Raw genomic sequence first — 24,120 nt, 5'->3', positions numbered from 1 at the left:
TTGCGATAGGCTTACTTTTCTTCTAACTTCTTTAGATACGTAGACATGCTCATTTGGAATTTAGAGAATAGCTAGGATTTAAAAAACGCATGTAAATTTCACATTTCCACCTGGTTTAGTTTGACTCTCATGGAAATGCAAACAAAAGTTCTAAAAAATAAAAACAACGTTATTAACCCGTCTGTGCTTGTTTAGGATTCTATCTCTCCGGTAAAGTAAAAAGCAGATCAAATCCTTGTACCCACCTGCACAACGCAGTAAGATCCATAACAGAAGAAAAGACGGCAGCATTCCTGATGATGATTACTTGAAGACACTCTGGTTTAATGGTGATGGAACGACTTCGAAAATTGTTTTTTGAAAGAAAGGGAAAAATGCGTAGCTAAATGAGCCAAATGACTGTATTGCAGGTAGCGAGACTTTCTTTTTAGTCGAAAGAGAGAAAGTGAGCGAGTGAGTGAGTGAGAGAGAGAGAGAGAGAGAGAGAGAGAGAGAGAGAGAGAGAGAGAGAGAGAGAGAGAGAGAGAGAGAGAGAGAGAGAGAGAGAGAGAGAGAGAGAGAGAGAGAGAGAGAGAGAGAGAGAGACTCCGTTTGCTGTGCGTATTTTTTTACGTACCCATGTTAAGGGCTTTCACACTGCACGCGGGTGCGGTCCAGCGACTGTTGCCAAGTAATTTTCAGGGGAAATTGCTAAAGGCAGATCGATTTGTTGCTAAATGACGTTGTGTCGTCATTGCGCTATGACGTAATTTCGTAATTGTAAAATTACCATTATGTATTACGTAGATATTATCTGAAATGCTGATTTAGATTTGTTTGTAAAAGATTATACTCACTTAAAGTATTATTAGGAACACCTGTTTAATTTCTCATTAATGCAATTATCTAATCAACCAATCACATGGCAGTTGCTTCAATGCATTTAGGGGTGTGGTCCTGGTCAAGACAATCTTCTGTGCTGCGTCCCAATTCGCCTACTTATACTACGCCCTAAAAGTATGTACTCTTTTTGTGAAGAAAAAGTACATACTTTTGAGTGTGTAGCAAAAGAGTAGGCAAGCTTTGGGACATACTACTTCGTCATCTTTAACGGCCAGCTCTTTCGCGTGCATCACTTTAAACTGCCCTGTCAATCATCTCGTCACAGTTAAAATCCTCCATTCAATCTAATATAATTTCTTAACGTTTCGGAGAGAAATGTAGTAGCTCGTTCATCTGCCAGTCGTGGGTCTTTCATGCGGAGACTCTCACTCTCCTCATGTGTTTGCAATTTGAATGTAATGATGCATTTAAAATTGAATGGCTAAACGTATCTTTACAAAAGTTCATCAGCTTTAAAGAGTTCTGCTCTAGCTGTGTAGCCTAACATTAAAGTTATTAGATTATTTTTAATGAATAAGAGACAGCAGTAAAGGTTGTCGCCTGTTTAAGACCTGTTGGCTAGGGCTGGGCGATATGGACCAAAAGTCATATCCCGATATATTTTGGCTGAATATCAATATACCATATATATCCCGATATTTTTTCCGCAAAGTGAGAGCAAATGTTCAGTCAAAGTCAAATATAGCCTTCACTGTATAAATTATACATTGATTCTTAATAAAGCTACTATTAAAGTTCTCAATCAAGAGCAGTGAGTGATTTGTTGTTTTATTAACATTAAATAGATAGTTCTCCAAAAAAAAATTACTGTCATCATTTCCTCTCAAGTTGTTTTAAACCTGAATAAGTTTCTTTCTTCTGTTGAAGTTATTTGGAAGAATGTGGGTAACCAAACAGTTGATGTACCCCAGTGATTTCCATAGTATATTTTGGAAGTCAATGGGGACTAGCAACTGTCTGGTTACCAACATTTTTCAAAATATCTAAATATCCAAATAATATCCAAAATACTGGTTTGGAACAACATTACAGTGAATAAATAATGACAATTTTTATTTTTGGGTGAACTATCCCTTTAAGGACAAGCGGCTGCATGTTTACTATAAAGGCAACTGTCTCTTTAAGACCTGTATGCGACAGACTGTAAAAAATATTTGTATTCACGTCTATCTATACACGCATTTGACAAGCAGATTTCTCTAAATTTTCTCGGTTTGCTTTCAGTTTAGACATAACCAACTTTCCTTATGTGAACCTTGTGTGTATTTGAGAGTATTAGCGAAATAAGACTCGAAAGCTAACCAGGCGCTGTTAGACAGGCTTTTAGTGCGTGTTCGCGCTCAGTAAAGCGAATGTTAGAAAAGCTCATCAGCAGTGAATGACATGTTTAACCGGCAAGGCTTTAAGCACATGCAAATAATGAACTTTTGTGAACTCACTGAACTGATGTGTCCCGTTCCTCTGCGTTAATATTTGATGTGAGTATTTGTCGCGTTGTACACTAATGCTGTTGAGACGGAGGAGCGCCAGAACTGCAACTGATAGAATGGACGATATACGGTTCATTCCTGGGATTCGGTAATATTTCAACTTGGACTTTTTTAATTTTTGAACTACATGATTACATTTCTAAATACCCCACATTATTAGGTAAATATATAACCTTCAAAAAATCATATTTTCCCATCATCTCAGGCATTAAAGACTTTTTATTATTTTCAGTTTTTTTCAGATTTGTTCACCTTTTATTCTCAACCCCGTAACGGACAAAATTGAATTAGTTTAAACAGGATTTTACACAAAACTTGTTATAAAACAAACATCTACCTACTGCTCATGTGTCCCTCATACCAATTCAATGACTTCAAATGTAACATTTATCATAATTTTCACATTTGTATGTGATGGAAGTTACAAATATCCAAATTGTTTGTCCGTGGTCTCTATTTTAGTAAGAAAAAAATTAATTCAGATGTTTCACTAAAACCACAATATTACTTTGTTAGCCCTTAACATGTCGGGTGTTAATCAGCAAGAAATGCTTTAATTTTTAATTGTCTTCCTTATTTTATTTTCCAAAAATATTAATGTGACAGGGTTGAGAATACTGTGATGGGGTTGAATACTGTAACAGGGTTGAAAGGACACATTGGCCTACTTTTAATTTGTATTTGTTTAATACGAAAATCCCTCTTTGAGACTCAAACAAAACACCATTTTATTTTTGGCAACCATGTAATAAAGACATAGTCAAAATTTATTTTTTTCGTTTTTACTTTATTATATGAACTGCAGTGAGAATTTAAACAAAGAAAACCACTGCAGACAGTACGTCGTTCCAATACGTAACTTTTCAATATTTTTGGTAAGAAAAAACAAAAATAGATCACCAAACAAAACCTTTTATCAAATGGACACAATAGGTAAATTCACTATAGTGTCTAAAACATTCCTCAGTGCTGGAACATAAAACAAAACTGCAGCAGATAAAAGTGCAGAATGCTCACGACCAGGAAAATCCTCGTGCAGATTTGCCAAGGAGACTGGTTTATGTCAATAGATCTGAAAGACACGTATTTCCAAATACAAATACTGTCGCGTCACAGGCGATTTTTGAGATTCGCCTTTGAGGACCAGGCATATCAATACACAGTCCTACTGTTCGGTCTGTCCCTGGCACCCAGTACATATCAGAGCTCATAGAACACAGGACCATATTACTCGAACACCTCGAGAATCTAGGTCTCAAAGTCAATTGGGCGAAAAGTTCGCTGTCTCCCGGTCAGAGAATATCTTTTCTGGGCACAGAACTGGACTCGCTGTCTATGTCAGCGCGACTGTTGCCAGAGCGCAGACTGAATGTTTAGCGCATCACGAAATCCTTCCGCTGGGGCACTATATTCCCGCTCAGACGGTTTCAGAAAATGCTGGGTCTCATGGCCTCCGCATCATCAGTACTCCAAGTGGGTCTGCTTCGCATGCGCCCACTGCAGTTATGGCTAAAAGCGCGAGTATCACCTCGGGCATGGGCCTCCGGTCTATTTCGCATCAAGGTCGATCAGAAATGCGTTACAGCTCTGAAACCTCGGAGAGCGAGCGACTGGTACCAGTCAGGTGTAAACCTGGGGACTTCCTCGAGTGTGAAATTGGTCTCCACGGATGCCTCCACCTCGGGATGGGGAGCGCTGCTCGAGGGCAAACCGTTCTGTGGCCAGTGGTCAGAACGAGAGAAGCTCCTACACATAAACTGTCTAGCAATGATGGCAGTCGACAACATGCTGAGGCGTTTTTGTCCCCAAATAAAAGGTCACCACGTCTTGGTCCACTTGGACAACATGTCAGTGGTGTCCTACATAAATCACCAGGGTGGCGTCAGGTCCCGAAACCTTTACAGGCTGACGGAACGCCTCCAAAATCTGCGCTCACTGAGAGCAGCACATGTGACTGGTCACCTGAATTTGGGACCAGACAGACTGTCCAGAAACAATATTACAGCAGGATAATGCTGTGGGAGACATTCGGCAGAGCGCAGGTAAACCTGTTTGCGTCTCAAGAAAACGGTCACTGTCCGGAGTTTTTCTCCAAGAGCAGGGATGCGCTGGCCCATGTCTGGCCACGCAGACCACTCTATGCTTTTCCCCCTGTCTCGCTCCTGCCTCAGGTATTGGAACAAATCAGGGAAAAAGGATGCTCATTGCTACTTGTGGCTCCGCTCTGGAAAAAAACAGCCCTGGTTTCCAGTTCTGATGCAGCTGACCAGCACTGCCCCATGGCCAATACCTCAGGCCAAGGGCTCGATTTGGCACGCTTACCCGGAACTGTGGTCCCTGCACGCATGGGCCATCAACGGGTACCCGCAAACCTCCCAGAGGGAGTTTTAAACACGATCACGCAGGCTAGAGCACCATCTACTAGACGGCTCTATTCCTCGAAATGGCCTGTGTTTTCTGGCTGGTGCAAAGCCCGAGGCTGTTCACCCCTAGACTGCGGGATTACGGACGTGCTCTCCTTCCTTGAAGAGCTACTGGATAAGGGCAGAATCCTCCCAGACCCCCCTCAGTCCCCATGTGGGACCTTTCAACGGTTTTGGAAGCCATGAAAGGTGCCCCGTTCGAGCCAATCCAGTCGTCAGACATTAAACATCTGTCATTCAAGACAGTGTTTCTTATGGCTCTAGCTTCAGTTAAGCGCATAGGGGATTTACAAGCGCTCTCAGTGAGCGCGACGTGTATGCAGTTTGGTTCAAATGACTCGAAAGTCATACTCAAACCAAGACACGGATACGTGCCTAAATCCCTCAACACACCGTTCAGGGCTCAGGTTATTTCCTTGTCTGCCCTGCCGGTTTACAACGAGGAAGAGGATGCGGGCTTCTTTTGCCCTGTCAGGGCATTAAGAGCTTATGTGTCTCGCTCGTCTGTTTTCAGACAGACTGAGCAGTTCTTCGTTTTGTTCAGCGGACGTGTTAAGGGACTAGCCGCATCGAAACAGAGCCTATCCAGATGGATAGTTGATGCCATAGCGCTGGCATACACATCTAAAGGCTTTGAGTGTCCTTTAGGTGTTAGAGCGCACTCCACAAGAGGTATGGCCTCGTCGTGGGCTTGGTCTAGCGGGATTACCTTACAGGATATCTGTATGGCGGCAGGCTGGGCCTCACCGTCTACATTTATTAGGTTTTATAACGTAGAGGTTCCCACCTTACAGGCTAAACTACTTTCGGTCAAAAATTAGTATTGTCTGCCCGGTTGCTCGGCTCAGAATACTACAACCGCTTGAGCACCGCTCGCTGATGGATACAGTTACTCTATGGGCAGAATAAGACCCATACCGTTACACAGTTCAGGCAGAATTTTTCCCCCTGACTGTATGGATCACTGTTGATGTGATTAGCTCCCTTAGGACGCTAACTTTTCGGGAATGATGCTTCTAGCCTCACTTCTCAGACTCTCTGTGAGTCCCTGGTGATTAAGCACTATATGAGCCCCGGGCACCTGCCCTTGGGACTTTGGTGTTGAATCCCAGCACGCACAGCGTTTTACACTGTGTTCCCCTAGCGTAAGATATTGCGCAGTACAAGAGAACCTCTCGTAAGAGAACGTAACCTTGGTTCTCTCTAGAAGAGGGAACGAGTACTGCGTATCTTTGCCGTGCCTGCAACACGCTCTGGTTCGCCTCGGCGATGAAAAACCAGATTATATCAGCCCATCGAGCCGAATTTATAGGTCCAGGCCATACCCGCTCAGGCGGGAGGTGATGTAGTGGGCGCGATGCGTCCCCATTGGTTATTGGGCCACGCAGGGCCTCTCTCGATAGGCTGCTGCAGTTGCCGCAGGACAGCCAATAGGCACGCGAGCCGTCTTGTCTATGTCTGCATGCTGCCGCAATGCGTTTTACATTAATTCAAAATTAAGGATAATTTTTGGCTTCAATATCTCGTGGAAAAGAGGTTTTCCCCGCCTCTGGTGCTGTGCTCTCTCATTTAGGACCCTAGTTGTTTTTTTCTTTCCTGCCTCAACATTTCTTCTCCATCTCTGCTTCTCTCTCTCAAGGTACTGTGCCCTTTTTTCTGGGTCAGCATCACTGCGTGCACGAAACTGCCTTTGCCTCTCTGCTGTTGATGTGGATGCCATTTCTGACTAGGATGCCTGTTGAAGTTTAAGTGGAAACATTATATCAAATATTTTATCTATAACAAAAATATGAGTTAAAATATGAGTTGGTAATAATATATTTACTGAAATTAAACTTTTAAATTGAAATCATTGATTAAATTAAGTGAATAACTCAACCCTGTCACAAAGTTTACAACCCCGAAACAATAACATATGTGACTGGGTTGAGTCTCAAAATGGCCACTGCTCTTAATGTGGTGTAGAAGAGTGGGCCACATAGCAGCCAATGAAATAAGTATATTTTAGATTTTTATGGATTAAAATAAAATTTTGAAAAGTCATAATTTTCCATCTTAATTGTATGTGACAGGGTTGAATTGTTAAGCCTGACAGTACCCTCCCTGACTATAATACACCTCTAAAAATGTATAAAAAGTGTGATATCACTCACCTTCTTCTGCACCATGCTGTTAAAGAGAGCTGAATGATGCAACTTCCTGTGAATGATGTCACATATGGGTGGAGTCTAAATTATTATGGGCGGAGAATGGTTGGCGTGACGGGGTTGAGTTCAGACTGAGGGACAAAACTTTATAAGTTGTTTATCAAATATTTTACTTTTTTTAATTTTATTTTCAAAAGCAAAGAAAACAAATAAATAACAGCATTATTGCCGAAAATTATAGACACTGTGCACATTTTATTAATTATTTTCAAAGTACAAATTCAGCGAAGAACCTCAGGGACATGACAAAATGCTTGCTGTAAGACAGAAATAAGATTTTTTTTAATGATAAAAATTATTTAAATGCAATAATTATTTGTATTCATTATAAAGGACATACCAAAGTATTGTGAAAAGCTTTTAACATTACATTTTGGTGAAAATTCCTTGCTTGGAGCAAGGATCATAGCGCAAATTTGAACTATATCAAATATATGCGATATGGTCTAATTCCATATTACACTTAAAAATATATCGATATATTTTTTATATATATCGCCCAGCCCTACTGGTGGCCTAACGGCGATGTTCTTGTCAACTGACAACGATACCACTGAGAGCGACTGAGGTATGAAATTGAGCAGGTGAACAAGCTGAACGCAAATACGTCCTTGTTGATACTTGGAAAGGAAGGAAAAAATCTGTACGCACAGCAGCCTGTTATGTCCTCATATCCTCTCCTTTTCACTCCGACAGTTCTTGCTTTGCCTTGTTGATGCTAGAGGTCAGAGGAGAATGGGCCGACTGATTCAAGCTGATAGAAGAGCAACTTTGACTGAAATAACCACTCGTTACAACCGAGGTATGCAGCAAAGCATTTGTGAAGCCACAACACGCACAACCTTGAGGCGGATGGGCTACAACAGCCGAAGACCCCACCGGGTACCACACATCTCCACTACAAATAGGAAAAGAGGCTACAATTTGCAAGAGCTCACCAAAATTGGACGTTGAAGACTGAAAAATGTTGCCTGGTCTGATGAGTCTCGATTTCTGTTGAGTCTGTGATTTCTCGTGAAAATAGGTAAAAGCATGATGCTAATATACTTAGTTCTTTTTTTAATTAAAATAATTTGTTAGTATATAAGGTATTTTTAAATTAAAAAAATATGTTAGTATATAAGGTATTTTTAATTATTCACCCTAGTCGATAGCACAGCCGCAACACCCTAATAACGACCAATAATACCATGGCAACTACACAGCAACATCTATTTTTGTAATTTTGATGCTCAATTGCAGCAATAAGTGGTCAAACACTAAAAGTGACCAGCAAAAAGCAGTCAGTTCACAACACTGGGTGACCAATTTTCTAATAGCTTGTATCGCCCTAATGAATCACCTTAACCCTTGTGCAGCAATTAAAAAAAGTTACACATCGGTACACAGAGGACAAAAATGTCCGTGTTTAAAAACTGTCATAAAAATGTGAAGCTTGGGAGTAAAGACTTAAGTTTGGTCTCATTTTAAAGAGGACCCCCCCTGGCAGATTATTGGTGAAGTTAAATCAAAAATTTTGTATAGAGGTTTAAGTTTATGAAAATTATTTATGAACATTTTTATCATTATTTTATATCAAATATATATTTTTGAAACATGTTGAAATCTAAAACTGATATAAATTCAAAGCCATCAATATAAACAAGTTGTGTTCCAAATTTGAGGATGATATCTCAAAAAATGAGCTTTCGGTAAGAGTTTGTTTGGCCGCAGTAATAGATTCTCCCCATTGGGTGCCAGCAAAACTCCACTGGTCACACAGTGATTGGATTTTAGATTTGCAATTGAGTTTTTCTCTCTCAAATATTACAAGCACACAAACACCTATACACACACTGTTTTTATTACACGCATACAAACCACACTGACATCCATACCAACACACCCACACAATTATCGTTGCACAATTTATCCAATTGGCTCTGTAATATCCCGAAGCAGAAAACAGCGATAAAGCGATATTTGTTTTATAGGCCAAACCTGGAAAAATGGTACCATCTGATAAAAGAAAAAAATTAGTAAAATTTTAAATTTTAAAGCCTTGTCAACCGAATGAAAGCCTCTTAACAAAGACTGCATCATTTTATAGTTAAATGGCCCTGGGATTAAAAATTGCAGTTTTAATGGGTTTCAATGGGGACATTTTTGTCCAAAAGGCGCTAAGTGGGAGTATTTTGTGTAGCTAGTGCAAAAAAGAATTTAAGAAAATTGCGGTGAAATAGTAAAATTCCAATAAAAACACACACCTGTGCCAAATTTTATGCAGTTAGCATTAACAGGAAAAGTGATAAAAAACAAAACCGAAAAGGACAAAAATGTCCATAAGGATGCACAATTAAACATGTAACCAACTCAGTAAACTAATTTAAATAAAATACATTAGACTAACAATTTAGCTTTACTTAAAATAAACCCCAAAACTTAGCATAAACTTACTGAAAGTGCCAACTGGGAGACGACAACTTTAGCTACAAATGTATACATTTTTGCATTTAAACAATATTTTGTTTGTCATTCTGAAAACAAGCTGAATTACACAAGTTCAATAAAACCATATAAAATCATTTATTGGGATCCAAAAAATGCATGTATAAAAAGAGTAACAAGACAACTTAAAATACATTAAAAATGATTAATCACTAAACATTACAAAAGATTGTATAAAAAGTACAGTAAATTTCCACTTCTGTACAAAATGGCACCGAAAGCCTGCAACACAGAGAAACAGAGTACACAAAGTGAGTCACACTTGAACGACCTTTAAAATGTCTTGCAGACTTGTTTTTTCCCCACTTAAAGAGCAAGGATCTGTACTGACATACATGCCAATTAGCTGCATAGAAAATAGCTGTCTAAAAGTGTTGGACACCAGGTGAACTTTGGTGCTACATGTACCATAACAAAAAGACATTGATAATACAATACACAAGTCCCACAGAAATGCATCTATTTTTCAAGACCCAATACTTTTTGGTCCAATGAATTTGAACTTTGCGATGACAGTTCCAGTCAAGAGAAAACATGAAAGAACTTGCTCTTTACATAAAACAAATTTGGACACAAATTCAGATCATCAGCAAACAAAGCAATGTAATCTCAGGACCAAGATCACCAAAGCAGTGTTACAGCTGCTTTAAATTCTGTTTGCAAGAGAAACCCTACTGAGCCATGCAGGCAACAATGGTATAATCACCTCTGATCACATGCTCTGGTAATAGCTTTGTAGGACTATAGGCCTACTTTATTTTGATAATTAGTCAAAATAAATCTGAGTATGTCACATAGAACTGAATGAAGAATACATTGCTATATTGATGTTTAATATAGGGCTATTTTAGGTCCAATTTTTGTGGCCATTACTCTTTTTTTGCGCGTTTAATTTAATTATGTGATTCTACATTTAAATATTGATGATTCCAAGCTTAGGGAAAATGCAATTACAGCATTTTTTTTATCGATTCCCTGCCCATATACATCTTGTTTTTCATCAAAGTATTTACGCAACAATATAGAGCAAGGTGGAACATTTTACCCCTTTTCTCTATACTTAATGTTAATTTCACTAAATGATCAGATTTTTATAAAATTGTGCATTAGTTTTCTAAAATAAATTTCTGCTGTATTATCCACTAAACTAATTTATAATAGTATTTTTGCCATAGATTATGAATATAGCCTTCTCTTACTGTGACACTTTATATCTTTGCAAATATCTTGCATTTTGGAGACAGTTGGTTTTGATTTTTCAATTCCTCAGAAAGTGGTCTGTGTGCGAGAGCTCGTGATTCTTGGGTAAGGATCAATGGAAATCACTCATGGGCGATGACCCCACCCCTGCGGAAATACACCTAACAACCCAGCTGCAAAAAAATCCTAGAGAAAACACTGCCAAAGATAACAAGTCTCAAGGAACTTATTTAGGGAAGTTGAGGTCGAAAACCTGAAGAATCCATTTGATTATGCCAATGAACACAGTTATATACAAGTTCAATCACAAATCAGTCCCGCTTTATATTAGATTTCATTACTATGTTCTTATGGCAAAAATAAAATAAGGTTAGGTACAATGTACCTAGTGTACATGTTGGTTTGCAAAACTTTTGCTGTTAGTCAGGTGGGATACGGGTATGGGCAAGGTTATGGACAAGTTTGGTGGTATGGTTTGGTCTAAGGTGCAAGGGAATGCTCAGTGTAAATAGTCGCAGTTACAGCTGGGTTATTGTTAACAGAAGGTTGGTTTACACAATGTACTAAAAAGACAAGTTTGTCCTTTGCAGATCCATTTCTGGAGATTGTATATCAACAACGTTCTTGTCCGCATGTAAAAAAATGTCACGTAAATGCCCCTTAACTCAAACATTTGCTAAGTGAAAAAATAATAGCCTATATTAGTTGAAAAACAAACTGAAATGAAGTTACTTTAGCAATAAACTGAAACACAAGTTTAAGCACTAAAATAACTTAATATCACCATTTAGGTGTAAATGAAGTAGTGATCGACCGATGTATCGGTTGACTGATATTTTTCCCGATATTTAAGCGTTTTCCCATAATCGGGAATCGGTTTTGTAATATCGGATTTTCCGATAAACGGCGCCATCTTGTGGCCGTTTTGAGAATTCCGCCATTGCAGCCCGCGTCTGAGGAGATCAGTCAATAACAACTCTGTGCACAGGTAAAGTATATGTTCTACTTGCTTTGCTTTAATTATTCAACTTTATTTAACATAACAGACATGCATGCAGAAATGAGATTTGAGACATAAATGCCTGATATAGTTTATTTATGCAGCTTGGTTCTAAAAAATTGAGACGGACTCATTGAGCCACGTAGCGTAATCCGTCATGTCCTTCCCCAATAAAGACGTAACTTTACATGAATTAAATAAAACAGACATGAATGAGTGCATGTTGAAAATAAAAGCGCTGAATTTAATTCTCTATCTGTTGTATTTGCTCACCATTAGTATCGAAAAAAAAGTTCGTTCATATGGCTGAGCACTCACTGGGTTGATGATCAGGAATGCTCAAGCACGGCCACTGAATGAAACTTTTGACAAGATTATCTTGTTTAAACACCCTAGATTATATTATCATTTACTACATAGCAATTATTTCGCTAATACACATCTAAATATACCGCTTTGTGGAAATTAATTATTTATTATCCGCACGCGCGATCGCGGTTGAGTAACGTATAGCCTAATGTTATAGTTATGTGTAAATGCATAGATAAACAGCACTTTGTCATAAAGCATTTCATGATCTAGACCGACAAAAATATTAATTAATAACATACTAGTTGGAAAATGCAATGATGTATATGCTGTTTTGTTTGTTACTTTCCTGATGTTATAGGCTATTCCAGCTAATATTATGCAGTGAATTAATATTACCCAGTGAATTATTCCTCACTCTTAGTTTAAACCTATTAAACGGCACATAAACCTTCTAAAACTGTTTAAAATGAATTACATTTCTGCAAAGGTGATATGACTCCCCTGTCTATTTTTTCCATATGAAAACATTAGACTTTTAACATTTATTTTGCCTATTGTTAACATTGTTGCTGCTGATGCTTATAAATGATATGTATAATTTAGATATAAATTATATAATGTAATAATAAATGTTTTTATTGTAATTTGATTAGTTTACCATTTGCCGGGTATTAAAGTGAAAAAAATTATTCTGACTGAAAGGCTGACTTTTCAGGCCAAGTCATATTCCTTTAACTTTATTTAAATAGTCGAGACCAATATCGTTTTAAGGGGAGATGTTTTAAACCGCTTTAATATTGCCAGTTTGCATATTTTAAAAGCTATTTTAATCTATGAAAAAAAATTACTTAGCTTGACAAATAATCAACCATCTACATAACTTTTCAGTGCATGTTTTTATTTATCTTATAAGACCAAACAATGCTAAATTATATTAATATATAGTTTGTTTAATGGCAAATCGTTTTGGTTGAGGGCAAAGTGACGTTTCATAACTTTATATATTTAGGCTATTTAACTTTAACTTTGTAGCCTATTAGAGAGCTGACTAATGTTTGACTGAATTGTTTGCTTTATTTCTCATTGTATAGCTTCTTATAGCCTACATATTAGGCTACTTATACTTTTATGGATATTATTGATAATTAAAACTGACATTTTACAAAAAGCGACAGGGTTGTGTAATGTTATATATTCTAAAATATATAAAATATTCTTTATATATTTTACTATGCATTCTCTTGTATGTGTACATGCATAATAAAATAAACTGATACAACCAAGCCTCTGTTTGTTAAATGTCAGTTTTAATGATCTATAATGTTTCATATTTTTCAAATGAAAACAAAAAGCAGGGTTGTGTTTTATATTTCGTGTTGTTATAAATATATGGAGTGAAGATAATCAACGTGCGTTGTCTGAACCACATTTGTGTGGCCATATAGGCCTAATATGTTTATGATAATATGTTCATTTATAAATGAAAAGAGGTGTTTTGTATATATTTCGTTTTATTGTTGATGAAAAGAGGCAGAGTTGTATTTTATACCATATTTCGTTTTATTGTTGCCTAAAATATACATAAAGAGATAACCGGAGTAGCCAGAGCGAGCTTAGTGACGCGATCAAGAACGCCGCGGTTCCGTTTGCAGAATAACCGGCCTCGTGTCCTCGGGAGTTCGTTCTCCTGAGTCGAACTTGGCAAGTCCGAACTATCAAGGACGCAAGTCCGAAGTTTGCGTAGCCTATTGGTATTGAGAAACGGCCAATATTGACCCGCGTTTTGTTTTCTATCATGCGCCGTGCACGTTTGCGTTGACGTAATATGCATTCAAACGCACCAGGGTTCGATAGAATTAAGTTGAATGTGAAACCAGACCAACGCTGCGGGGGGCGCAGGGAATAAACTCGCTCGGATTCGGACCGCAGCAAACCAGCTGTAGCCTGACATGCACTTCTCCAAAACTAAGATTAATTGAGTGAGCACGGAGCAGTTTTTCCGTGAGCGGGAATTGAAAACCCGGACTGGACCATAAGCGAAGTGATTACAGAATGTTAGAGTGGAGAGAGGAACGTGCTTTCGCTCCAATCCAGGCTTTATCACATCCCCCTCAGCAGGGTGAATACACCTCGTCTTTCCTTAATTTAAGACCTATTCAAACTAAAATTAAGACATTTATCACACTATTTGAGAAATGAAAGCCTATTTACGTCCTTAACATTATGAAAAGTGAATTTAAGACATTAAGGACAGACGGGAACCCTGCAATTGACGGAAATCCGTCATAGACTCGCTGCAATTAACGGAAATCCGTCGTAGCGACGGAGAACTTTAATCCCTGCATTTATGAAAACAAATAAACATATCCAAATATGTTAGAATAGTTTTGTGCTTTATTTTTTACCTCATCAAAGCTTTTATTTTTAAACAAAGACACTTAGTAACAGTGCACTTTATTATTTGGACTCAGACCCCTCTATTTATTTGTGTATAAATAAAAGTTTTTTTTGTATGCAAGGAGGGAGTGATTGTTATAAATAAAATGGTTTTACTCAGTTCATTTGTGTTGTAATAATTGTGCCAAAAACAGAAGTATAACAGTAAATAAATATCGGTTCTGCATATCGGTTATCGGGGACATACACATGCAAATAATCTGTATCGGTAATAAAAAAATCAATATCGGTCGATCACTAAAATGAAGCACTACATTTACCGTAATATAAATGGCGCATATATACACATAGTGATAGCACAAATAACCAAACTTTTAAAAGTTCAAATATAACAATGCAAAATATACTAAAAAAACAAAAACAGAAATTAGTTGTAATTAGAAGCAGGTATGTTTAAGATACAGGTGTAAAAACAGGTACACAAGTACATTATCAAATGATTAATAGTACATCATAGTTAAAGACCTAATATAAAGTAGAGCCACCAGATCAAATAAAAGTCGTTTTATAAATTCTTTGAGTACAATTTAGAAAGAATATTTCTTGTATTTGCACATTTAAACAACTGCTTGCTGATAACACTTCACCTGTAGCAGCTGCCTAGTCGACCCAGTCTGGAGAGAAGCTCTCGCCATCAGTCACTGAGCAACACAAGAGAAGAGTCAGTGCACAAGACCTCACAAAACGACAATTTCACAAAAAGACAAGTCCAGCTCTACACAAATATCCAATGCTTGTAAAATTTGAGGACTTTTTTTGTCTATTTTGTACAGCTACAATAAAACTTTTAATAACAGTGTAATTTTGACAAAACTAGATGCTATTTGTTTTTAAAACAGGAGTTGCTTATAAAACACTAAGCTTGTTTTGAGAAAGTTGAATGTTTTATGATGTGATATCCAGGTTTAGGAATATTGACTTTTGAATTTGTAAACAACGCAATTTGAATTTGCAATGATTGTGTACAAATGAGTGAATGAACAGTTGTGCTAAGAGAGAAGTTTAGGGTTGATATTACCTTTTTGAAGCTTGCATTACACTTTACGCCATCTTTCCCAATTTTGTAGTTTACGCCGGCGAAAGTCAGGTAAGACTGAACATTTGAATCATCTTCACGGTCAAAACTTTGACCCTGGGCTATGAAAGCCTTTGTGTTGAGTGATCTGGTTGGACAATACATCTCATGCCGTTTCTTTTGCTTTTTTTGTGGTTTTGCACGCAAAGTTACCATATGAGCACCAAACATCTAAATTGTTTTGTGCATGTATACTTTACCTTTTAAAAAGGGGAATCTATCTGTGCTTTTAGAGGTGACTCTGCAGGTCTTACCTCAAGATCCTTTTCAATAGAAGACAAACATGTAGAGTCTGTGGCATCAGAAGGATTTAGTGACTGATGCGAGGTTGCAACAGGGTTATCGCTTTTAAAACAGGTATAAACACATTAAAATTCCAGGATTTCCTTATTGTGTATAAATCATTGGTTAATGTTGAATAGATTGACTATTATCTGTTAAAGAGGTCATATCAATCCACTTGTTTTTGCACCAAAAACAGGCGGACACTTCATAGTTGGACCCAGTAGTCTTGCCGAATAGACGTTGTGGCTCGACTTAATTCATTAACTTGAAAGTTTTGAATGTTTTAATAGTACAACGATCATCAAAAGCATAAACTGATTTTTAAAAAAATATGACCCCTTTAGATTCAGAAATACAAAAACTCAGATTAGCTTATTGGAGGACCAAGGTAACAGATTTTGGAAATATTTGTCTTTAATGTTATTCTGATTTCAATTGTTCCTGTACAAGACATAAGGTGTATCTTTTTCACGATCTACTTGATACAAATAACTCAATGCTAATTGCAGGCTATTTATCAACGGTTTATACACAATATATTTTGAACATCAAAAACAAGTTTTCTATCTAAATATTGTGATGTTATAAAATGCATGCAGAATTTTGACAGTTTGCAACAGTTGACAGTTTTATATAGGATGACTATTACAACTTTAATAAGTCAAAAACAAACGTTTTGAAGGCTGTAAAAGAAAACGATGCTTTATTGACAAACTGATAGGGACACATTTTGGACATATTTAGTTCCCTAGTTAGGCAATGCACACAAGTTTGCTAATATTTCGGAAACTGCAAAACTAAAAACACCAAAAAAACAAGTCTAATATTTGGATATTGTACGTACAAAGGTTTGAGAGGGCTGTACTTTTACCTGTCTAGAAGTAAACTTGAACCTCTGCGATATTGGTTTTGCTCATTTAACAAAAGGAATCAGCAGATGCGAATTTTGAAGATTTTCACGAGACTTTCAAACAATAAATAGCCTCAAACCAAATGGAATCTGTTCTTTGAAAACTAAGTAACATGTTGGTTTGTACAGGAACTAATGTTTTTTTTGAGCATCCCTCAATTTTTTTGTTATGCCTTACAAAAGCGCGTTTGGAATAAATCTAAGTGATATTAACAGGCATTTTTCTCTTTTTTTAGCAAGTCACTTTACACATGGACATCAGCTAATTATCTAGCATTCAGGTATCAATTTTCAGAGAAGAAACAGTTAACCATTAAAAAAAAAAAACAAGTAAAACAAATGCAAAGAGAATAGAAGCACAGCATATAATCGCAAATCTAAAACGTGTCATGTTGAACTTATAAATGGTCATCGTCCTATGTAAAGAGTAGATTCATATTAAAAAGGGAGTGTTAACCAAAACAGGATACAAAAACAACTAGAATTACTTTAGGTGGTTACAAGAGGTTACGAGGGGAGGCGGTTGCCCAAGCAACTGCAGTGACGGAAAGCTCTCAGTATCTGCCATACGGGTGTTCCCGAAATGACTTGCCCTGCCGGGCGGCCGGTGCTTTTCCACCAGCACCACCCCAAGCGGCGTTTTCCCAGTCATCTTCTGCTAAACACACAAATGCACATTAAACATGGATATTCACTCAAGGATAAGTGCATCATACATACTTTTCCTTGCATTAGGCACTGGGCTGCTGTAGCTTAAGCATGCTAAACATCTAACATAAGAGCTGTTATACAACATAACCATTCTATGCATTGCACAATCGAGAACATGTCTTACTGTAAGACTCGTAAGTCTCCTGTGCCTCACCGTGACCGTAGTCATAATACTCTGTGTCTCTGTGGAAGGAAAAAAGGAAGAGTTGTAAACAAAAGCCATTTTTATGGAGTCTTATTTTTAAATCATGGCAGGACGTGGACTTCGGCTGGCCAGAAATTTACAGCATTATATTGAGTCAATTTGACTTTCTCAGTAACTTTAAATTGAAACTAAATGAAGCTTTTTAAATGAATCAAGGAAGAGTTCTCAAATCTAAAGAAACAGATGGAGAGGAAAATGGCACTCACGGCTGTGGTGCAGGTTGACTGTAGTAGCTCTCATATCCTTCATAGGCAGCCTCTGGATATGGTTCTTCATAGGCCTGAGAAAGCATAGGAGACAATGGAGACGTCAAACATTTGTAAAGACTTGCAAAGCCTTTAAGTAACAAATTACTGGCTCAATCCAACAGAATGGTTACTTGTACGTGTCTTCAAGTGAAGGATATGCATTCAAACTAGTATTAAAATAACCGTTCTATTTGAATACACTTTAAAAAGGTTGCTAAAGCTGAATTTTCAGTATCATTAATCCAGCCTTCAGAGTCACATGACCCGTCAGTAATCATTCTAATGTGCCGATTTGATGCTTAAGAAAGATTTAATGTTGAAAATATGGTTTGCACAAAAATATTTAACAAATGTTCAAAAGAACAGCATTTACTTTAAATAGAAATGCATTTATATTACAAGACATATATAATGTTCCAATAACTACACTGACCCCAAACTTTTAAATAGCAGCAAAAATAAAACTGGAGCATTCGCTGGTGTGGAAATACTCACATATTCCCCGTAAGCTTCAGGTTTGGCCGAGTGCTGTTGGTGGGAGAGAGCAGATGCTGGTGTCATCCTCTGAGCCGGGGCTGGTGGTCTTGATCGAGAGGCACCTCCTCCTCTGGTTGTTGTGGAGGGTGGAGGACCACCTCGTCCCACGGGGGCTCCTCGTGATGCAGCTCCACGCCCTGGACCTCCTCTTGGGGCTCCTCCACGTGGGGCTCCACGAGGGGGCATACCGCGACCCCTACGAGAAAATGCATTACATATACACTCCAAATACTTATGATTGTTCAGATCAATACAAACAAAATGACTCCATATCGAAAATATAGGCTTTTTGCTACATGTATCTGTTAGTGATTGTCACCTAGGGGGTGGTGGGCCCCCACGACCTCTACCAGGAGGGCCGAGACCTCTGCCGTGGCCAGACATGTCCTGGGAGCCATTCAAAAACCCTGGATCCATGAAAGCATCCGGATGCATCTCATCAAGACCATCCACCTGACACAAGAGAAAAAGATAAATCAGACTGATCAATTAACAATTTAACTGAGGAAAAAAAGAAAATCCCTCAAACGGATTTAATAAGCAATGATTAAAGCCTAAACTCAACTTCCAAATCAGCTAGATCAGTGATTGCCATAAATGCAGTATAGGTCGCTAAACTGCAGGGTGTGCTAAGAGTTAAAACCGCATTTAGCCACAAAAAAAAACCCACTACTCTCCAAGCGACTTTCTGTGAACGAAGTATAGTATACGTTGGGTTCAAAAACATAAAATGTCCTAATGACAGCTTGGTGAGCATTTACTTAATCAGTTATGTCTTAAGTGAACAAACATTTGGGAAATAAGTTGCATGTGTAACAGTATATTGGATCCGTGCGGTAGTTCTTAGACGGCAGCCGGTTTATTGGACTGCTGTCACTTTGTTTTATTGTTCATAAAAGACCAAATCATTCACTGCTCTTTAGTAGACTTAGGATTTATCTACATTTAATTTACAGTGAAGACTATGCAGTGGTTTTACTTCACAGAGTCTTCTTTTCCCCCACAGGAATGCTACATTTAAGCTCCAAGATGTCCCTAACCTACTTTAAGAGAGGGAATGGAATGTTGCACATAGCCTGCCAATAAATAGGTTGTCTAATACTTTCATCTCTTAATTTATTCTTAAAGTGTCTTGTTAATAGCTAAATAAACCAAGTAGGTCTATTTGAAGCCCCACATTAATGTAGCATTATTTTGGTGATTGGAATAGGCCAATAAAGCTTCCAGTGACCGGCTCACGCACAGATTATGATAAATAAAAAAGGGGAAAAAGTATGATTTAAAAGCATCATTTGGCTTGCATTCAACACTTACAGGCATTAGAAACTTCTTGACCTCATCCATGGCATGCGCCATACGCAGGTAACAATCGGGAATGGGAGCAAAAACCTCGATGTGCACGTGCAGCTCCATGGCCAAGTGTGCATACTTCGGATCACCACCCTTCCTCAGCTCCTCTTCCTGAAGGTTTCACAATTTAAGCTTTAGTAACCAGGTAATTTAACTGTTAACTCATTAGCAGTGCAAAGACTGGTTCATTACCTTGTTCTTATCCCTCATGGATCCTTTGCCAAGCACTGAGATCTTTGCCCCAGTGTCTTCCTGCAGACGTTTGATGGTGCTGCCCTGCGGCCCCAGAATCTTCCCCACGAAATTAAACTGACAGGAGAAATGAGAAAATATTAGTTAAATTATATTCAACAACAAGTCCTTGCATAGAGAACTCCGAAAGCGCATGACTTACCCGAGGATACTGCTTGACGGGAATGAGCACTCGCTCTTTCACCCTCACGTTCTTGGCAGTGAACAGATCCAGGTATGTCTCGGACTCTTTTTTAGGCTCACCCTTCTGAACCCTCTCAATCTCTGCAAAAGAAAACTCAATCAGCTCACAGCAAAAAGAAATGGTCCAATTTTGCATTGCCACAATCCTAGAAGTTGTAAACATTCTAACAACTTCAACTAGAAACAAATTGAGAACTGTTACTTAGTAATTACACATTTAAATCAAAGTGCATACAAACTGGTTGCAGTTTTTGTAATAGAAACTTAAAATGAGACACCACATCAGCATACACATAGCATAGGACTAATTGGAGCATGATTTTTCAAAAGTACTTGAAGAACTTTGCTTTGATACAATCTGTATTGTAAAAGCGCTATATAAATAAAGGTGACTTGACTTGATAAACAGAATTGAGCAGAAACTCATCAACTCTGGCACTCAAGATCAACTTTCCTGCAGAGTTTTGCTCCAAGCCTAATCAAACACCTGAACAAGCCAATCAAGGTCTCCAGGATTACTAGTAAGTTAAAGGCAAATGTGATCAGAGCTGAAGCTGAACTCTACAGGAAAGGGGATCTTGAGGGCAGAGTTGAGAAGCCCAGATTTATACCATCAAAGTCACTGGTAAAGCTGCAGTGTTTCCATGTGGTACCAGTTTCTGTCAGGACAGACCAAATCACAATGTTTGTGATAATGGAAAAACTCATTTAATTGAATGATAAAGACTGATGACTTTGATTTGTATGCCCTTTGATCCTTGTTAAGGGATTCAAATAAAAAAATCTGGATTCTGCTTTTTTGAATGAAACCATAACCTGTTTTCTATGTAATGTGAGAAAGACAAACACACCTAAAATTGTGGTATCCAACATGTTTCAAACAACAAATGACACTTTTTGCTTTGCAGGATAAATACAAGGGGTTACATGAAAGTTGAATAATAACACAAAAAAGTCACCTTACATTCTCTCAAAGCTTATACTAACAAATATTACAACAAGAGTCTTGCATGCAATGGAATCTTTACAAATACATAAAGAATCTTAAAATGTCAGAATCTTGAGAAAAAAGAAAATACTATTAAATTGAGCAAGTTTATAATTTACGGGGTAGCATTTGTCTAATAGACTTCAAAAACTTCTTGATAAATTGCTTAAGCCAGAAATTCCCATTCTCACTAAATTTATTCCAAAAACTTGCATAAGCAGGTAGAGAAATCTGAGAATTAAAGATTGATTTATGCTACAGAAAAGACATTTGTTAAAATAGGCGGAGTTATCAAAAATGGGAGAAGAGTTCCAGCCATGTTTCCTAAGTGCTTAAATTCCCACGATGGCGGGAAAACCTGTCGATCACATGATCACAGCAATAGCCAACGAGAACGATTCATTCAATTCCCCATTAACATAAGTCCCGCCATGCATTTCTGTTCGAGAAGCAGTTTCACTCAGATATACACAATAGATAAAAATACGACTGCAAGTACGACTTTTAATTAACTAATGTATGAAACGGATTAAGAAAAATATACAATGCACATTTCTCTTTGTCTGGAATATTGGGGTTCCTTGAATTAACGTTATGGGATTGCCCTTCTTCACAAAGGAAAGCACGTGATGCTGCCTTAAAATGTAATACATTAAAAACTACCTTTTCAACTTCATTCAACAGTTCTCTACAATTGGCCTAAATGCACTTTTAGCTTAGGTAGCGTGAATGTTTTTTCCCCGTTTATTAACCTTTGAAACGGTTCTCTGTGAAATCCCTGGAGGCCGAATCATGAATTTCAACTGTTCGAAAGAAACCTAATTCTCAATGTGAAAGAAGATTTTTTTTTTTTTTTTAAAAAAAGCATTGTTTGCCAGATAAAACCGCAACCAGTTAGGCTATATATTAAGTGCAATAAACTGGCGAAAAATAAATCTAAACAATGTAACGTTGTGAAGAAAAAACCTCTCAGGAGCTGACCGTGCAGTTCGGCAGAAATAGTTATTTCCCACATTACCAACATTAAACTCAACATTACGCAAAAAAACAAAAAACCTCACCATACAGCACTGCGTTGAAATACACGATGCGGCCTACCGGAGCAAATCCCCGCCTCCGGCCTACACACACGCATTTCATCGACGCACGTGAAACCCTCTCCGGTGAGTATAGATTAACTAACCACCCTTCAAACATCTCGAGTTCAATATTAATCATTTTAGAGAAGTTCTGCGTGATTAGTTTAATGGTGAATAGAGACGCACTGACCTGCACTCAGGAGTTTCATCGCGTGCGTGAACGAGGAGTCCAGGCTGTCTTTCTCCGCCAGTAACTCCGGCAGATATTTACTGTCCCCGCTGCTGCTCTTCCTCTTGTTATTAGCATCCATGTTGATCACGGTTTTCGCTGAGAAATTAGGCGAAGTCGGAGCTGGTGGTGCAAGCGCGTGCTGAAGCTTATCTACTCTCTGAACAAAGGAAGCGGCGGTTAATGGCGCGGGTGGAAGTGACATCAGGTGGCGAAATCTGCTTCCGTTTTAGAGCCAGGGGAGGGGCAACTACTGGAAGCAAAAGACTGTGATTGGACGGTCCCGATCAGCGCTGAGAAAAGTATCAGGTGTCACGGGTAGAAATTTAGTTTAGGCCCATCGTGGTGAGCCTAGCCTTATTATAAACGTGATTATGCCTTATAAGAGGTGTAAAAACATTATATCATGTCCAGCTTTCGACTTTGTTTTTACAATGTTTAATTTGGCTTTTTTACTTATGACATATCTTTCTATAAGGATTATTATTTGATTAATTTGTTACTGTTAACTACATTTAGTATACATAAGTAAGGTTGTCATCATACACCACTATTTCTAATTTTGAAATGAGTTCCAATACCTAAAGACAATTTATAATCTGAAAAAACAAGAAAGCAGTTAAATGTATTAATGTATGTAGCCTAACCATTTCAATGTTTTCATCTAAGGTTTTTATTTATTTATATGTATTTTTGTCTTTATATATCTGGCTATTGTTAAATTCTGAAAGCCCTGAAAGAAAAGCTGTAAAAACAACAACAACTGGCTGTGTTTCTGAGTTTAAACTATAATCAAGCACTTTCAAAGGCTATATTTGTAAAAAGTACTTTCTAGCCTACCTAGACTTTGTGAAAAGGAAAACATAAAATACAATTATAAAACGTAAAAAAAGAGGTTAAATACTGTTTTATCGTATGATCTCATATTTGTTTTAATTTTGTAATTTTTGTAGAGTTGTAATTTTGTTAAACTACTGTTTAGCTATTTGCAATGGTTACTATTTAACTTTTCATGTAATTTTTGAGGAATTGTATTAAAACCAGTCACCTGCAAACATCATAATAATTACTAATTATAAAGATTGTAGGTCATATGGAATGGACGCAACAAATAAAAACAAACACATTCAAAAATCTATTGTATCTTATGTGTGTGGGTTTTTTCCCCATAAAATTGAGATTTCAATGATATTTTGACCACTAAATTAGGAAATATCCCACTCTCCATTTCAGAAATATGGTCACCATAATCTAATCTGGATGTTGACTTTAACATAAAATAAAAATTAGATAATCTAATTTAAAGATGTGCAGAAAATAAAAATGAAAGCGACCCATAATAAACACATTAAGTCCTAAATATTTTATAATCAGTTTAATTCTATAAAGACAATTCAGAAAAGACTGGGTGAAAAAAAAAACGTTTTATACACTTGGTGATGTTTATAGATTGGCATTACAAGTGCAAAGATGAGTAGATGTAGAATGGAGGTTAATGTTGATGTTTTTAACATGTAAATGTGAAGACTGGAGAGAAAAGAATATTGATTAGGTCATGTTGTTGTGTTTCACATAGGGTAAGAGTGTGAATGCGAGCAGGGTGAAGACAA

The 24,120-nt window shown here is 37.6% G+C and overlaps 1 protein-coding gene across 8 annotated transcripts; it reads right to left on the bottom strand.

Moving 5' to 3' along the window:
• Positions 1 to 9,543: 9,543 nt before the first annotated feature.
• Positions 9,544 to 22,726, bottom strand: khdrbs1a (KH domain containing, RNA binding, signal transduction associated 1a). 8 transcript variants are annotated; one of them, XR_013190674.1, is made up of 11 exons: positions 22,472 to 22,724; positions 20,174 to 20,295; positions 19,972 to 20,088; positions 19,744 to 19,890; positions 18,749 to 18,882; positions 18,388 to 18,625; positions 17,851 to 17,924; positions 17,564 to 17,622; positions 17,217 to 17,386; positions 15,046 to 15,099; positions 9,544 to 9,711 (listed from the first exon to the last, which is right to left on the bottom strand). XR_013190674.1 is itself a non-coding variant. In XM_077196870.1 (9 exons), the coding sequence occupies exons 1-9, from the start codon at positions 22,713 to 22,715 to the stop codon at positions 17,283 to 17,285; spliced, it is 1,239 nt and encodes a 412-aa protein (XP_077052985.1). In that variant the 5' UTR covers positions 22,716 to 22,726; the 3' UTR covers positions 16,493 to 17,282. The 8 variants fall into 8 exon arrangements, 4 of the variants coding, with proteins under 4 accessions (XP_077052985.1, XP_077052982.1, XP_077052984.1 ...); XR_013190675.1 differs by having other exon boundaries at positions 17,217 to 17,383; XR_013190676.1 differs by having other exon boundaries at positions 17,594 to 17,622.
• Positions 22,727 to 24,120: the final 1,394 nt, after the last annotated feature.

This window comes from Siphateles boraxobius, unplaced genomic scaffold (assembly GCF_051911475.1).
Source record: "Siphateles boraxobius isolate OS27281-9 unplaced genomic scaffold, OSU_SipBor_1 37, whole genome shotgun sequence".
Lineage (NCBI taxonomy): Eukaryota > Metazoa > Chordata > Actinopteri > Cypriniformes > Leuciscidae > Siphateles > Siphateles boraxobius.
The sequence above is the reverse complement of the archived record's forward strand: the minus strand, read 5'-3'. Positions and strand labels throughout refer to the sequence as shown.

Coding starts and splice junctions, on each gene's coding strand:
- khdrbs1a (XM_077196870.1), bottom strand. CDS start 22,715: ATGTCACTTCCACCCGCGCCATTAACCGCCGCTTCCTTTGTTCAGAGA. Junction 18,626..18,748: donor GGGGGCCCACCACCCCCTAG/GTGACAATCACT, acceptor ATTTTCTCGTAG/GGGTCGCGGTATGCCCCCTC. Junction 17,623..17,850: donor AGTCAACCTGCACCACAGCC/GTGAGTGCCATT, acceptor TTCCTTCCACAG/AGACACAGAGTATTATGACT.